The sequence below is a fragment of the Artemia sp. Qi Xiang Cuo genome, chromosome 15 (assembly GCF_049724085.1).
Source record: "Artemia sp. Qi Xiang Cuo chromosome 15, ASM4972408v1, whole genome shotgun sequence".
NCBI classification, from domain to species: Eukaryota; Metazoa; Arthropoda; class Branchiopoda; order Anostraca; family Artemiidae; genus Artemia; species Artemia sp. Qi Xiang Cuo.
This window is the reverse complement of record NC_142808.1, coordinates 34,291,055-34,306,619: the sequence shown is the minus strand read 5'-3', so window position 1 is coordinate 34,306,619 and position 15,565 is coordinate 34,291,055. Positions and strand designations below refer to the sequence as shown.

Genomic DNA, 15,565 nt, shown 5'->3' with positions numbered 1-15,565 from the left:
AATGATACTCTAAACTCATGGATGATGCATCACCCTGGAAAAACTTGTGACAGTATACGATATTACTAGACTTCTTGGTAAAGTATTTCCAAGAGCTTTTACTATAAGCAATATTGTGAAGAGTTTTGCCAGAACAGGTATCTTCCCGTTCGATAGAAATGCAATGCCAGAACAAACGTTTTTCTCATCTTAACCTACTGATGATCTGAATCCAGATGTAGCTAACAGTAGCACAACTAAGAATGATCTTGATAACTTTCCAGTAACCAATTTTATATGTCCACACATTGCTTTGCCAGAGCAGCTTTACCCTTTTCAAAAGCCTTGTGCTCAACTGCCTGGTAGGAATACCAGGGCTCACAAAAAGATGGTTAGACGGATATTGACTAAAACACCAGTGAAAGCTCAATTTGAAGTAGAGCTTGAGATAAAGAAAGATCACAGGGAAGCAAAAAAGGCTAAAACTCTATAAGGTACAAGAAACCAGCCCTATAAAAAAGGTTCCAAGCTGCAGCTACTACATTAAAAGTGATTTTGATGAGGATCTTCCTCATTTGAGGGCGAGGCTGAGCTACAGCTAGATGATGGTTTGGAACTTTCAGGGGATGTCACAGAAACTTCAATTGAAATCAAAGAGAATCCTTATATTTTAGCAAAAGTGTCATCATTAACGAGAAAATCAGCCAAGTATTCTATTGCCAGAGTAGTTCACCTGTTCAAGTGACAGTGCCAGTGATGATGAGGGAGATCTAGAAGTTGGGTTTCTAAAGAACAATTCTGTCAGATTTGTAAGCAGTGGTGAATCTGCATCATTCATCCAAAGAAAAAATGTTGAGCTAGTTCTAAGTAACCCAACCATCAGTGGCGGAACCAGTCGGCTTGTAGATCAGGTTTCATTCTCTGTTGGTCTGAGTGCCTACAACTCAGGATATTCTAAGTTTTATGCTTTGGTTTAATAAAAGTGTAGACTTTGGCAGTTTGATTTATTTTTTAATAATAAGGTGCAAAAATGGATGTGTCAAACTGAACTCAGTATGTGTCATACTACCATCCACTGGTCGGGGAGTACGACATACTTGACTACGTTCAGAATTAAGCCTACTACTGAAAAATAGTGAACAAAAAAAAAACACAAAATCTACAGGGAACGCAGTATATGCTACCAAGAATTTGGCAACATACACACACATTTCATGAAAATGTCAAACAAACCAATAAAATGTGTCATACTCCTCGAACCTTTCCTTTTCAGCTGTGTTCTGGATCGCATAAACGTATTTAAGGGAATACAGATCCTTTAAAAGATTGAGGTTGATATTTGTGCCTATAATCAAGGTAAAGACTTTTTTTAAGTAAACACTTTCCTCGTAAAACGAACTAAATATGCACCCGGATAAGTATTTAATGGTGTTAAAGATCCTTATAGGGCTATCTCTGAGACCCCATTCATATAATCTGTCCTCTCTTTTCTTTTGTTTTTACTCATGTTTACGAAATTAAGACTATACCCAGGATTAGTTTATTCCTAAAGAATCCTCGTGGTAAAGATAAGAAGATAATAAAATAACTCTCATCATGTTATTTATTTCGTTTTTCATCAATCATGTTACTTTTCCATTTATGCTAAAACTTTCTTTGTTGAACCTTTTAGCTCTTGTTACGCCTTGGTTTTCTGTACACTATTTTTTTCTCGTTGTGTATCTTTGAAGCAGTTTTATTGTGAAGGGATAAATGTACAATTTGGATTTAAAATTAATACGATTCCTCTTCGGTGTAAACACCCTAGACAAAGATCTACAGAACTCGAAGGACATGTAATGTCTAAAAATAATCACTTTTTATTTTGAGATTTCTTGGATTGCCCCATTATTTCTTGTATTGTCTGTCTAGTTCGTGTATTTTTCCTTTTTTTTTAATTTGCCCCCCCCCTCCCGAAATGAATTCACAAGTACGTGTCAGTTATTTACTGCTCTTATTGTCTATTTGAGTCCCTGGAACTAGACAAAAAGATAAAATTGTTAGAATGTGTCATTCATTTAGGCAACTACAGGTAATAGAGCGTATTGAATTATCCTTGCTCAGATTGCCTTTATGCACCTTTAAAAACACATTTCACACCAATTATTTTGCGCTTCTTTTCAGCCCTGGAATTTCTACTTCCACCATTACTTAATTTTTCGGGATAAATCCAAAATTCTGTAGATTTTCCCGAAAAAAATTGTTCTTCCCAAGTTCCCAACATCTCAAAAGTAAAAATTCCAAAAATCAAATATCTTCGTCACATTTCACAAAGGTTTTCGAGTTGTTCACGAACGGCAAATGGCTGCACAATTCTGCGGTAAATTTTCGACAACAATAGCCTACCCCTGTTCGTCTTGGGCTTATTTTCTCTCTTTTGGAATTATATTGAAAAACCATTCTCCAACCCGTACCTGGCCAAAATCTTAAACGCAAAAAAAATTCGACAGAGACAATGGATCCCATTAATTAAAGTATTGAATAATTTTGAAATAGCTTTCCTCTTGGTCCAGTACTGTTTAGTGAATAGAAAATAACTTCTATTTCTGCTTCTTAGACTCAAACCCGAAGTCTAGATCAGGCTTATTTCCCTCCAAAGTATTTTTGGACGAATTCTTTGCTTTTCATCTTATTCTTGCTAGGCGCTATTATCGAAAGTGAAGCAAGTCATTAAGGTGGCGATAATAATCTACTTTATTCACTGCGATACTTGGGTAATCCCATGGAATAATGTTAATTCCTATTATGCGAGCAGCCAGAAAATAAATCATTTGTAGCTTTAACTCTAATCTTAAATATTCCTTGTGTTGACCACAAGGAACATTTGACAAAGCGGACGAACTGCAATTTGTTTTAAATTTCCTAGAAAATATTACGATGATTTTTAGTCCACTTTGTATGTCCTTGGTAAACGCAACTACATATTGTCAAGGCTATTGGTAGAGCTTGTAGCTTGAAGCTCTGTAGAAGCTATTGGTGGAGCTTTTTTGTAAAGGGTCTTTCGCAGATTGTATATATTGTAGAACTTGATTTTCCTTGGCCTAATGAAATGTTCCAATGGAACAGCTAATTCTTTATTTTTGCCCTTCAAGTAAATTCTGGAAATCTAATTCTAAGAATAATGAATTATCCCATAAAGAATGTGCTTGTTTCTGTTCTGACAATAAAAATTGAACGATGCTGTGTAGTTATTTCGTATCAAAACTCTTCAGTATCAATTATCTATGCATCGTAACCATCCAACATAGTTGCTACTCCATTCGTTTTCATAGCTTTCATGTTAGGAAAAAGTTTACAGAAACTCTAGATGACTTGTGGCACATGTGGAAATATGAATGGGGTAATCATTTTTTACTTCCCCAAATTTAGCCCCGAAATTCCGTCTCGTTTACTGAAATCCCCCGTTTCTTTTAACAATTAAAATTCTGATTGTTTAAGATTTAGGGTCGATTCTTTTGGGAGGATTAAAAAATCTATTGCTTCAATTTTATAAGTCTTCCAGGAGGAACCTCCCTTTTCACATTGTGTGCAGATATTTATTTTAATGTTAAATGCGTTGAGGTATTTGGGGAACCTTGTTAGAAACAACGTGAAATATTTGGTTTACTTTGTTCTCTCTAATCAAAAAACGCTTTTAACACCTCTGACTGTCTATTTCTAATAGAAATTAAGAAATCAATTTCTTAAAAGAGGTGTTAAATAGAAATTAATATCTCTGCCAAATAGAATATTTCTATTTGTTCATTCGTATTTTTTTTCTGTACCGGATTTTCATTTTAGTTGCCCAAAACTTTGAAGTGTCTTCCCCCAAATGTTTAAATTTGAACCTGGAAGCACTCACTAGAACCTAGAAAATACTGAGCAGTGGCTTAAAAGATTTTGTTTCTTCTTTTAGCTGTAAGCCAAACGACCATTGACAGTGAAACATCCTCAATAGCAGACACGGGAGTGCCAAGCAGGTTGCAAAGAAGGTCACAAAGCCGAGGAAGGTCAATGAGAGGGAGAAAGCCATCGCCTCTCAATCCCATTGAGGTAACTATAAACAAAAGACCTTTTTTGGGGTAATGTATTCCTTTTTGGCCGTTCTCAGAATGGGTCATAGTTAACCAACCATATTCCAATTCTCTGCTGCCTTCCGGAATAATTTATGTTAGTTCTCCTTCTTCTCATAATTATTATTGATTAAATAACTATAATTATTAATTCAAATTACCAGAGTTAAATTTTGCATATAAAATTTTGAAAAGCTGTCTTTTTTTAACGAAAAATTGTCACGCACTTTATTATTAGGCCTTAAACTCTAAGCCTAATTTCAGTAATTTTGAAATTATTAGTGATAGTGACGTAAGCGAGGAACCTATCCCAATTAATCTACAAATTGATTTCGCATGAGTTAATATTGATATTTGCCTGAGATATCCATATTTTCCACGAGTGAATCCTCTGGACATTTATGTTGAGGGAAATCCAGTTTCCCTGGGTTTGTCCTGGGATGTTAGCTAATTGTGTTTTTTTTGTTAGTTGAAACACATTAGAAGAAATGGTTTACTATCTCATCAGCTAGCTAAAGGAAATAGTGTTTCCTGATGTGCCATTTTAGCTAATTCATTTTATGTTGAAGGACTTGACTCTCAAGTGAAGCAGCTAAAATTTAAATGTACGAAATTCAATATGATGAAGTCAGCTTTTAGAATGCTGAAGGACATTAAAAGAATACGAGATATAGTTTGCATATATTTTAAAGAAATTCTTGTTATGATTGTTCATCTTTCCGCTGCAATGCTGCAAAAAATTGGACTTATCATAATAAAGTAAATTTTCGTTAGTTTTAAACATTTAGACTTAAACGTTAAGACTAGACTTAACGTTTAGACTTAGACTTAAACATTTAGACTTAAACGTTAAGACTAGACTTAACGTTTAGACTTAGACTTAAACATTTAGACTTAAAACGTTAGACTTAAACATTTAAGTAGAACCGATGATTAAAGTCAAATTCTTAAGAAGAATAAAATATTTAGAAAATATGTAAATCAGGGGGTAATTCCTTCCCCCCCCCTCAAAAAAATAAATAAAACTGGCCTGCTTAATATGCTTGGTGTGATCATACACAATTTCTTCGTTGAGTGTCCATGCCTAATTTTTCTTCGTTGTGTTTCTGATCGAAACAAAAAGTGCACCATTGGAATCAACATGGTCAAAAAACGTATATAGCATAATTGCAGTTCCCCACCTTGAACAACAAGGAAAATCACTTTTTTGCATGGGTAGTACTGATGTGTCACACTTTTTTCTTTTTTCTACCAGGGCTAGTGGGTTACCATAACATCATAAAGAGATGTTTAAAGGCTCATTCTAACAGAAGATAAAAGTTCTAGTGCCCTTTTTAAGTGACTAGAGATATTGGAGGGCAGCTAGCATTCCTCCCCAGCCCCCCCAGCCTTCTTCCCTCAAAGTCGTCCCATCAAAATTTTGAGATAGCCATTTTTTCTATGCTTTTGTCGATGACATGACCCTCCATAGTCCCAGGGAAAAGGGCTGTAAGTTACGCAATTATGGTGCTAAAACAAACAATAATTTAAATTGAATCAGCAGCTTTGTTAGTTCAGACGGTAGAGCGTTGGACTTTCGATCAGTGTCAAGGGTTCAATTTCCTTGTCGGGTTTTTTTTTTTTTCAATCATGGCTTTGTGCCTTCTATATGACTATGTGGAGAACCTGTGTTTGTTAAGGCTGACTACGGTAATTCTTAACCAATGCTGTTTTTCCTATAACGCCAAAAAATCAAAATTAACAGCCAAAGTTTGAGCAATTTTAGCTTGATTTTTTTCCTGATAAATTCTTGATAGAAAAAAATGGCATTACTTTTTTTTACATTTTGTTTTAGTATTTTGGGGTAAAAAAAATAGATCAAGTCATTCGAATTTGTCGATTCATTTTTCCTTTTGGTTCCCATAGTCTCCGAAGAAGGGGTTCTAAGTTACTCAATTTGTCCATTGTTCACATACAGCCTAGTATTTGCTATTGGGAAACATTCGAACATTTTTTAGAGTGGGATTTTTGCAGGGGCGGGGGATTTTCCACGGGAAGAGTCTTCCATTGGAAGAAAAGTTTCTGGGGAATCTTTTCGGGGAAATTTTATCAGGGGGGTGGGGGTGGGCAGGAGGATTTCCTGGCATTATTTGAAAAACCGTCATAAATTAAATAAAAAAAATCAACTGGAAGTAAGGAGCAACATTAAAACTTAAAATCAACTGAAAATGTTCCGTATATGAGGGGTTCTGCCCCCTCCCCCAAGAAAAAAAAAATTATAATGACAGTGTTGCTTCTACATTATATTTAAATTAAAAATTGGCAAAGATTAATTTTAAAAAACAAAGTTTTTCTAAGGGAAGTAAAGAGCGAAGCTGAAACATAAAACGAACATTAATTATTGCTGCAACGCAAATAGGCAACGCAAAAGCGCTGCCTAAGTAAAGAACGATGTTGGCACAATGTGTTATTTTTTTTGTTTTGGTTTGTTTTAGACCACGGCACTTCGTGTGGAAGGAGTTGTCGTAGAAGCTTCAAAAAGGGATCGGAAATGAGAAGACTAGTGCCCCTTTTAATAGTCGAAAGTGGTCGGAGGGCAACTGACCCCACACGCCCATCATTTCCCCAAACACTTCCGAGCAAAATTTTGAAATAGCCATTTTATTCTACGTAGTTGAAAGATCCGGAAATTATGCCTTTGAAGATGAGAACCTCCCCTCCCCCACAGTCCTCAAGGCAAGGGTTGTAGGTTATGCCCCTAGGGCATATAAGATCTGTATAGAAAGCGTGGTCGTATACACTTGGGAGGGGGCTCATAGGGTTGGTAATCAGAAGCTCTATTGCCCTTTTTAAGAGTCAAAGTGATCAGAGCGGAGCTACCCTGCCCCCTCCCCCACCACACGTCGAGTTTTCCCGAGATACATCTAATAGAAATTTTGACATAGCCATTCAATTCAAAATAGTCCAAATATCATATAACAATGCTTTTGGGGTTGAAACAAACCCCCAGAGCCTGGGGGCAAGGGTTGCAAATTATGCCCCGGGGCATTTAAGGTTTTTATTGAAGGGATGGTTGTATAAACTTTAGAGGATGCTTCAGTCGCCCGAGGAGGAATTTGAATGGCAATGGAAGAGGACTGTGTCCCACCTAAGATCATACGACTCATTCAGGCTTGCTATCAACACACAATAGCCTGCATCAAGGTGAACGGAGAACTTTCTCCGCTATTCGATATCAACTTCAGTGTGAGGCGAGGGTGTGTACTCTCTCTCGAAATATTCAATTTTGTCGTCAATTGGGTAATGAAAAAAGCAATGCTAAACTTCGAAGGAGTCAAGGATAGCCCTGATTTCACTACCATCGACCAGGATTATGTCGATGATAGGAGATAAGATATGAGATAAGACATTTATTTGAAAAAGATCACTATCACAAGCCCACAAAGGGCCGAATTCGGACTTCGGAGTCGACATTATAAATGGTTGCACTAAAACTGGCAAAAATGCAAAAAAACAACAACGAAATAGAAAAATCATTATGAACAATCATTTAACAGTAAATAATTAAAACTGTAAAAATTCAATTAAAAAGTTAAAAAGATAAAAACTGGTAAAACTAAACTTACACAAATATGAATCATAAAAAGAATTAGAACGGACATAAAAGAAAAGGAAGGGGGGGAATAAGCGAATATACACAAAAAAAAGAGTGAGACATAAATGCATATAAATTAAAGGAGAGACTAAGAAAGTTTCAATAATCCAACTACAGTAAGTCAATAAAAGAGTTAAAAAATAAAAACTGGTCAAGAAGGGGGGGGGGGACAAAAAAGAGGGGGAAAAAAGAAACTATTGGGACATTTTATTCATTTTTTCTGTAATAAAGGGGACAAAAGTTCTTTCGTATCTCGAAGTAACGCAGCGAATGGGGGACATAACAGGGATGGGCTCAGAAACAGCTCGAGACGGCCGTAATCTGGATGGGGAGTGACGTTTGGGGAAAATACTTTCCGTACGAGGGTTTGTTATGGCATTTTTTGCAAAACGGAGGCACAAATTATTTCTTCGTCTCTCGAGGGTCTCTAGTTTTAAAATATTTAACAAATGCAAATATGGTATCTTGCCCTCTTTAAAATTAATTCTTAGAGCTCTCTTTTCGACATTTTCAGTTTTTTGTGTTGCTTCAGTTGAGAGTCCAGGGTGCCACACAGGACAAGCATACTCTAATATGGGACGCACAAAAGAAATATATACTTGTAGTAAATGTGATTGGGGGCAACTAAATTTATTTAAAAGTTTAAGGAGGGAAAACGAGGAGTTTGCTTGTCGTAGGATATTATCTATGTTGGCGTCCCATTTGAAATTGAAAGAAGTTGTAACACCTATGAGATTAAAAGATCTGAAAGAGGCTTCAGGAGGAATAGGAGGAAGAGAAAGGGGGGAAATTGAGGAAACTTACTGAGAGTATTGTGGATTTAGAAGGTTTAACTGTCATGTCAAGGGAAGAGGCCTCACAGACAATATCTTGGAGTATGCCCATTGGGTTGCTAAACATGTTTTTATGACATATCTCTAAAACGGTCAAGTCATTAACAAATTTCCACATATTGTCACAAAGGGTTGAATGGGTGTTAATCATAAGAGAAAAAAAGGAGAGCGCCTAGAATAGTCTCCTGAGGAATGCCATTACATATGAAGAGATGATCTGAGAAACAATTTAGATATGCAACTGCTTGAGATTTATTAGAGAGAAAAGAGGCAACGAGCTTAACAAGGACAATTTCAATGTAGAATTCCTTTATAAGTTTATCTATGAGTAAATTTTGGTTAATCAAATCGAAAGCTCTTTGAAGATCAATCGAAATCAGATTAAGCCAAATGTTAGGTTTTTCAAGTAATTTACCCATGGTATCGACAAGATGGATCAGGTAATGAGAGGTTGACGTGGATTTGAGATTACCAAACTGTCTAAGATTAATGAGGGGCAGGACTTTCATCTTAAGCCAGTCTGCGAGAAAACTTTCATACAATTTTGAAAAAATTGAGGTGAGGGTAATAGGACGAATGCCATCAAAGCCAGGCTTCCCATTTTTTATTTTGATTGGGGTAATAAAGCCTTGTTTCCAATATTGAGGGAACTGTCCAGATTTGGTAATTCCATTAAACAGGATGGATAGGGATGGAAGGCTTCTGGAAGTCTCCGAAGTTGCTGCCCCAGTGGGGCTGAAGATGAATATTGACAAGACTAAAGATATGTTTAATGCCCCGGATATAAACTCCACCCCTATAGCCCTTAACTAATGGCAGATTGAAGTTGTCATTGAATTCAAGTATCTCGGATCATACATTAACATCAACGACGGATGTAGCGAAGAAATCCAATGCCACATCGTATCAGCTTCAGCTGTCTTTGCACAGCTGTGGAAGCTGCTATGGAAAAGGAAGGAAATTCACTGGAAAAAAAATTTGTATTTATGATGCCCTAGTTCGATCGGTCTTACTGTACGGCTGTGAGACGTGGCCCTTAAAAGTCACCGAGTCACACGCCCTCAAAACTTTTGAACACAGATGCCTGAGGAGCATATTGGGGTTACGACTCAGCGACCGAATCCCAAATACGATCATCCGCCAACGATGTAACTAGAAGTGCAACATCACATCTATCATTTAACGCCGTCGCCTGTCCTGGTTCGGCCACGTTTGCCGAAGACCGGCCGACACTTTCCCAAATCAAAGCGTACGCTGCAAAACAGCACCTGATTGGAGAAACTAAAATGAGCGACAAGCCAAAACCTGGCTTAACACCGTCAAATCTGACCTCGAGCCGATTGGCGGATTCCGGAGACATGGTCACAGATGGGACCCTTCATGGCTCGAAATTATTGCCCCATTAACCCAAGACCGTAACCTGTGGAATTCAACAGTATGCCAGATCCTGTCGCCAGGGAGAGCTACATAGCTTGTTTCCTGATCCAAGTACAAGTAAGTAAGTACATTTGGTAGAAAATTGGAAGTTCTAGTTCCCTTTTAAGAGTCGAAAGTGATGGAATTCCCCAAGCCCTCCCCCCCTCCCGGCAACTCCTCTTTTCACCAAACGCATCTGATTGAAATTGTGAGATAGTGATTTTGTTTAAAATAGTCCAAAGACCATATAACAATGCCTCTAAGGTTGACGCAGCCCCCCCCCCCCAGAGCCCTAGGAATAGGGTTATAAGTTATGCCCTGGGGCATATAAGGTTTTTATGGAATGGGTGGTCGTATAAACTTCAGATGGGACTCATATGATCTGAAATTGGAAGTTAAGTGCCCTTTTTAAGAGTCAAAAGTGATTTGAGAGCCCCCCCCATGCCCATCATTTTCCCAAATACTTCAAATAAAAATTTGGAAATAGTAATTTTGCTCATCGTAGTTGAAAGGTCCGTAAATTATTTCTATGGGAAACACACACACCTCCCTCCTCCACAGCTCTCAGGGCAAGGGTTGTGAGTTATTTCCTGGAGTCATATGAAGTTTTTTAGAAAGGGTGCTCGTTAATGCTTTGGAGGTGACTCATTGGATTGGTAATCAGAAGTTCTAGTGTCCTTTTTAAGAGTCAAAATGATCAGAGCGTAGCTACCCCCTCCCCTTCTATACACGCAACTCAAACTCAAAATGAGAAGAAATTAACATGACTAGGGCTCAAAATCCCTATGCCTTCCCAAGGCATAATCTGCGCTTTACTGAGAAAAAACAAATTTTAAATGTTTTCGCTTTTATAACTTTAATAAATCAAATATTATTAACATTTTAAGGAATAAATATCAGTATATTTATATTAAACTGACGATGCACATTCATTTGTATTTTTTTTTTTCAGTAAAGTGCAAATTATATTCTAGCCTTGGGAAAGCATAGGGGTTTTGAGCTATGTTAATTTTTGCTCGTTTTGAGTTTAACTCGGTTATTTATTGTAATTTCTGTTCGTTTTGTGTTTAATTTATTTATCGATGCTGATTTGGGGTAGTTTTACGCTTGGTAGATTATTTGATTCTATTTTTGCTAATTTTTGGTTTAATGGAGTTCTGTACTTCTCTTTGAAAAACTAATTTTGTGGAAGCAAATTTTTTAATTAATCTAACATATATCGATAAAACTAGTGCAAGTAAACCAACTGATGATATTTCCCTATGTCTGTATGATTATAGAAAACTACCGCTTTACCAAAAACACAAAAACCAAGTATTAAAAAACAAGAATATTAATTTGGGAGTCAAAACCATATCTCAGAAAACAGAGTGGAGTAAGAATGAAAGTTTCGCTTTTCTCACTTTTAACCTTTTTTTAGCTCTTTGAACTTGAATATGATCTTTGTGTTTGAACCAAAGGTTAATTTGAAAGTTACATGTTTCTCAGCAGCAAAAAAAATAAAAATTCTGCTCAGCTTCACAAGAAACAATCGAAAAATTAAAATCCTTTCTATTCCCCCTTCATTGTTTTCATTCGCTGCATTCTAACCAATAATCAGATTAGTGGAGATAGAAAATTTAGATCTCTTTTTACCTGTTATTGTTAATTTATCAAGTTTTTTGTTTTGTTATTTATACAGTTTCCATTCTTGCTATTTATGTTTCCGTTTCCTCAGTATATTGTTTCTCTCTTTGGTTTTTGTTTGCAACTATTTCAAGATCCACTTAATAGAAAACCTGGTCGAAAGAATATCTAGTAGCTCTTTGAATAAACCTGGTCAAGCGATTTAGTTCGTTTGCGTTGTTCATGGTTGAATTTTCTTTCATCTTCTTTATCTGTAGAAAAGTTCAAATATTTTCAAGATATTATAAGAGATTGATTGTCTCTATTTTTCTACTTATCTTTTTCTAGGTCTCACATATTGAACTAGATCCATCGCGGGATACGCCGCTTATGACACCGGGATCAAAATCATATCTGCCAGACGAAGCTGGTCAATTTCAATGGCTTCAAGTTCCGGGCAGCGCCTCTCGTCTTGAGTCTGGACAGCGTAATAATTCTTCAGAAGCTCTCAACTGGGCTGACGCTTCAACTAGGAGAGACTCACGCCAATTCTTAGAGCCTTTTATTGAGTATATGTCTGAACGCTCACAAGGCATAAGGAGCAAATCCCCTGCATACGGGGTATCAGACGTTATCAAAGTGACTCCTTTACTCATAAATGTAGATGACGTAATTATTGAAGAGCAACTGAGCTCTCCAGAAGAAGATTCTGTTGCAGCTCAAGAGATGGATTTTTCAATCCACAGAGCTAATGAAACAGAAGGTCCAATTTATGAAACACTTGAAGACAGCATGACTTCATTATTAATTCCCAGTAACGGTATTACTTCCCTGAAGGAGGTAAAGCATGACCAAAGAATGTTAGATGTGAAACTCAGATCTTTAAATTCTTGTTTGGAAAGTCAGAGTAGCAGACCTGCCAGGCTCCAAGATCAAGCAAGTCCACGTGTTATTACATATGTTGAAGACAATTTAAGGCCATCCACTTCTCAACAAGGATTAAAGCATGCCTTTGAGGAACTCCTGTTTGAGCATACTACGAAATTTCAACCAAGCTTTGAAACATCTCGCTCATTCCAATCTGAAAGTTTGCAACCATTGCTTGGTAATCTGGAAGAGATTAGTGGAGGTCCCCGTGTAAGGATAATACCTGTTGAAGTTGAGGATATTGAAAGTGTGGAAAATGTTAGAGAAATTGGAAGTCGAAATCTCTTGGGTGGCTTTCGAACTTCCCTGGATGAGGAAGATACATTGATTTAATGGAAAATAAAAGAAAATAGCTAAAAGCAGACTTTAGACTATTTATGCACAGGAAGTTACAAAAAGGATGCAACTGCACGTTGGCAATGAGAAAATAGTGGGGTTGAAACCCAATGATTTACAACTTTTCTGTCTCCGATTTTTGGCAGCAAAATTTAGTAGACTTTCTCTGTTCTGGATGAATTGTTTGCTAAAACTTTTTGGATGAATTGTTTGCTAAAACTTTTTGTGCTTTCAATGTGGAAAAAAAAGGTCAAAACTGGCTGACTATCCCAGCTTAAGTGAAGTTACTTACTTTTTTGCACCGTTGATGGTTTTTAGCCTCGATTCTGCTTCGTTTTTTACTAAGTGTGAATTACCTATATACTTAACCAGAGTGAAGTTTTCATTTTAGTGGCCATAGCGTGAATACAAAAAATAAAAAAGGCTAATTCAGTGCACTCTGAAAGAACTGGTTAGTTAACAGCTACCTTCAGCTGAATTTGTTCCAAAGAATCGAGAAGGTGAAAAATTATTGAAATGTCCATTTCCTCTGTGAATGTTACTTGTTATACAGATGTTGTTCATGTTTAAAAATATTTAAATAAACGAGAAATGATCATATTTTATGATTATCTTCAAAGTAAGTGTGTAGCTTGAGGCTATATTTTCAAAAAAGATGTAAATATAGCTAATTTTTAGATAATTCAATGCCTCAAACCCCGATTTTTCTGCGACCTAACACTGATGTCAATTCGCAGAACTTTCTTAGGGAGGACACAATTTATTTTTCAAATCTTTTTTTAAATTATTTTTCAAAGTGGGGCAAATTATTTTTTTTATTTTTTTTTTCAATTATTTAAATGAAAGTGAAAAAAAACAATGGCAATGCCTGAAAAATATGTAATTTTCAAGATCCTATTGAAATACCAATCCTCCTCCTAATGGCGCCACTGCGACCTAAGATGGGCCCAAGGGTAAAAGTATTTTCATTTTCTATTCGTAGTTATATTTAGCTTTTTATTTTCTTTTAATTCGTTCTTAACTTTGTATTGAGAATAGAATATTTCCTAAAAATAATATCTGAGCTCTTACATCGGTACAAGGCATATAAAGTGGACCCCTTTCTTATCAATATCTCGGCTACTTGCCTGTTGTCCGCAGTGATACTGATTGAAGTATTTGTAATTCAAGTGCTTTATTTGTAAAATTTTGAAGAGCTTAAACTTGAGAAAATTTTATAAAGTGTTTATCACTAGATGTGCAAAAAATTTTCCAACTATCACTTAAATACTAAAGCGTTCAGTATAAAAAACATAAAGGCATACTATAATATTCTATTATATTTTCTTGTAATATTCTCATACAGTTTTCTTCAAATTGTCAACTTCATGAATTACTGTGTAATAGTAATAAATCAGGAAGATGAAGTTTAGACGGAGATTTTATCTATAATTGAAAGTGACAAGTTACAGTTGAAAGGCTTCAATCTTTTCATAATTTATAAAGCTGTTGAACAGAAGTCAGTGTTTACCTATTCCAGTACTTTGATTGTGTTCATTAAATTCTTACTTAATTTGCCAAAGTAAAAACAATAATTTTTGTAACTGCAAAATTCTGGGTGTGACTAATTTTTTATCTCATACCAAGAAGACTTCTGTTAGCTAACATCAAAATAATTCACAGAGATCTGAGCCATGACGTGTTTTCCAAGACAAAAGAGGTTGCGCGTCTTCCTTAATAATTAAGGAATACTTATTTTTAAATCAGAGCGTTTCAATCCCAACAATATTATTTCAATTTGATTTGTCAGATGCTTTATTTTGAACTCGGTTTTTCATTGTACATAATTTAGTAAGGAAATATTAAATGAGGTAATCGTCATTTATTCCTGTTTTACACAGAGGTAAAAATAAACTTTGATAATTTCATATAAAAATGTATAGTTTAAGCTCACTCTATGAGCTTAAAGTACGTATGTCTAGAGTATGTCTAGAGTTAATCTAAAGCTGAAATCTAGGATGGATAACTATCTTCTGGAAAGTTATGATGTTGGTAGATTCCAAGATTAGAATTTGAGAGAAACTTTCGAGGAACAGTCTGACATCAAACTACAGAGTCTAAAATTTTGCAATGTAGAAAATGGATGGAATACTTTTAAGAAAATGATTTGTGAAGTTAGTGATGGTGTCTTAGGGAAGAAATATAGGAACGCAGCTACGAATATTAGTGAAAAGGCTTTATGTTTAATAGAGAGGAAGTGTTATACAAGAAGTATCTGAGTTACAAATCATATGAAAATAAGAGGAATGTAAAGAATGCGGAAAAGGCATTAAAATAGGAACTAAGGGGGTGTGAAGTGGAGGCCTTGGATAAAATCACTTAGTATGGTGATACTTTCTAGACTTAGAGATGAAATCGCTCAAGTTTTAATAGATGAAAAATGTGGTTTTAGGGAGGGAGAGGAGACGTGGGCCAAATTTTCACTTTTAGGTTAATAATTAAGAAGTACCTGAGCCATCAGATCTCTTTAGTCCTCAATTTTATAGATTATGAATAAGCGTGTGTTTTGGCCGATATACGAGCTTTAATGAAGGTCCTTCTTTGAATGGTATCATAAGCAGCGCAATAGCACTTCTAAAGTAAAGAGCTATGTGGACACAACGTGTTTTTTTTTCTGGCCAAGGCACTAGGCATAGAAGGAGTTGTCGTAGAAACTTTGAAAGGGGGGCTCATTTGATTGGAAATTGAAAGCTCTACTGCCGTTT

The 15,565-nt window shown here is 36.0% G+C and overlaps 1 protein-coding gene across 2 annotated transcripts in view; it reads left to right on the top strand.

The window, feature by feature from the left end:
- Positions 1–13,415, top strand: part of unc80 (unc80, NALCN channel complex subunit) — a 380,168-nt gene extending 366,753 nt beyond the window's left edge. For both annotated transcript variants that reach the window (XM_089101793.1, XM_089101792.1), the window contains 2 exons: positions 3,914–4,050; positions 11,907–13,415. In XM_089101793.1, coding sequence (XP_088957919.1) covers positions 3,914–4,050; positions 11,907–12,818 — 1,049 coding nt within the window. In that variant the 3' untranslated portion in view covers positions 12,819–13,415. The remainder of the gene's footprint in view (positions 1–3,913; positions 4,051–11,906) is intronic.
- The last annotated feature ends 2,150 nt before the right edge of the window (positions 13,416–15,565 follow it).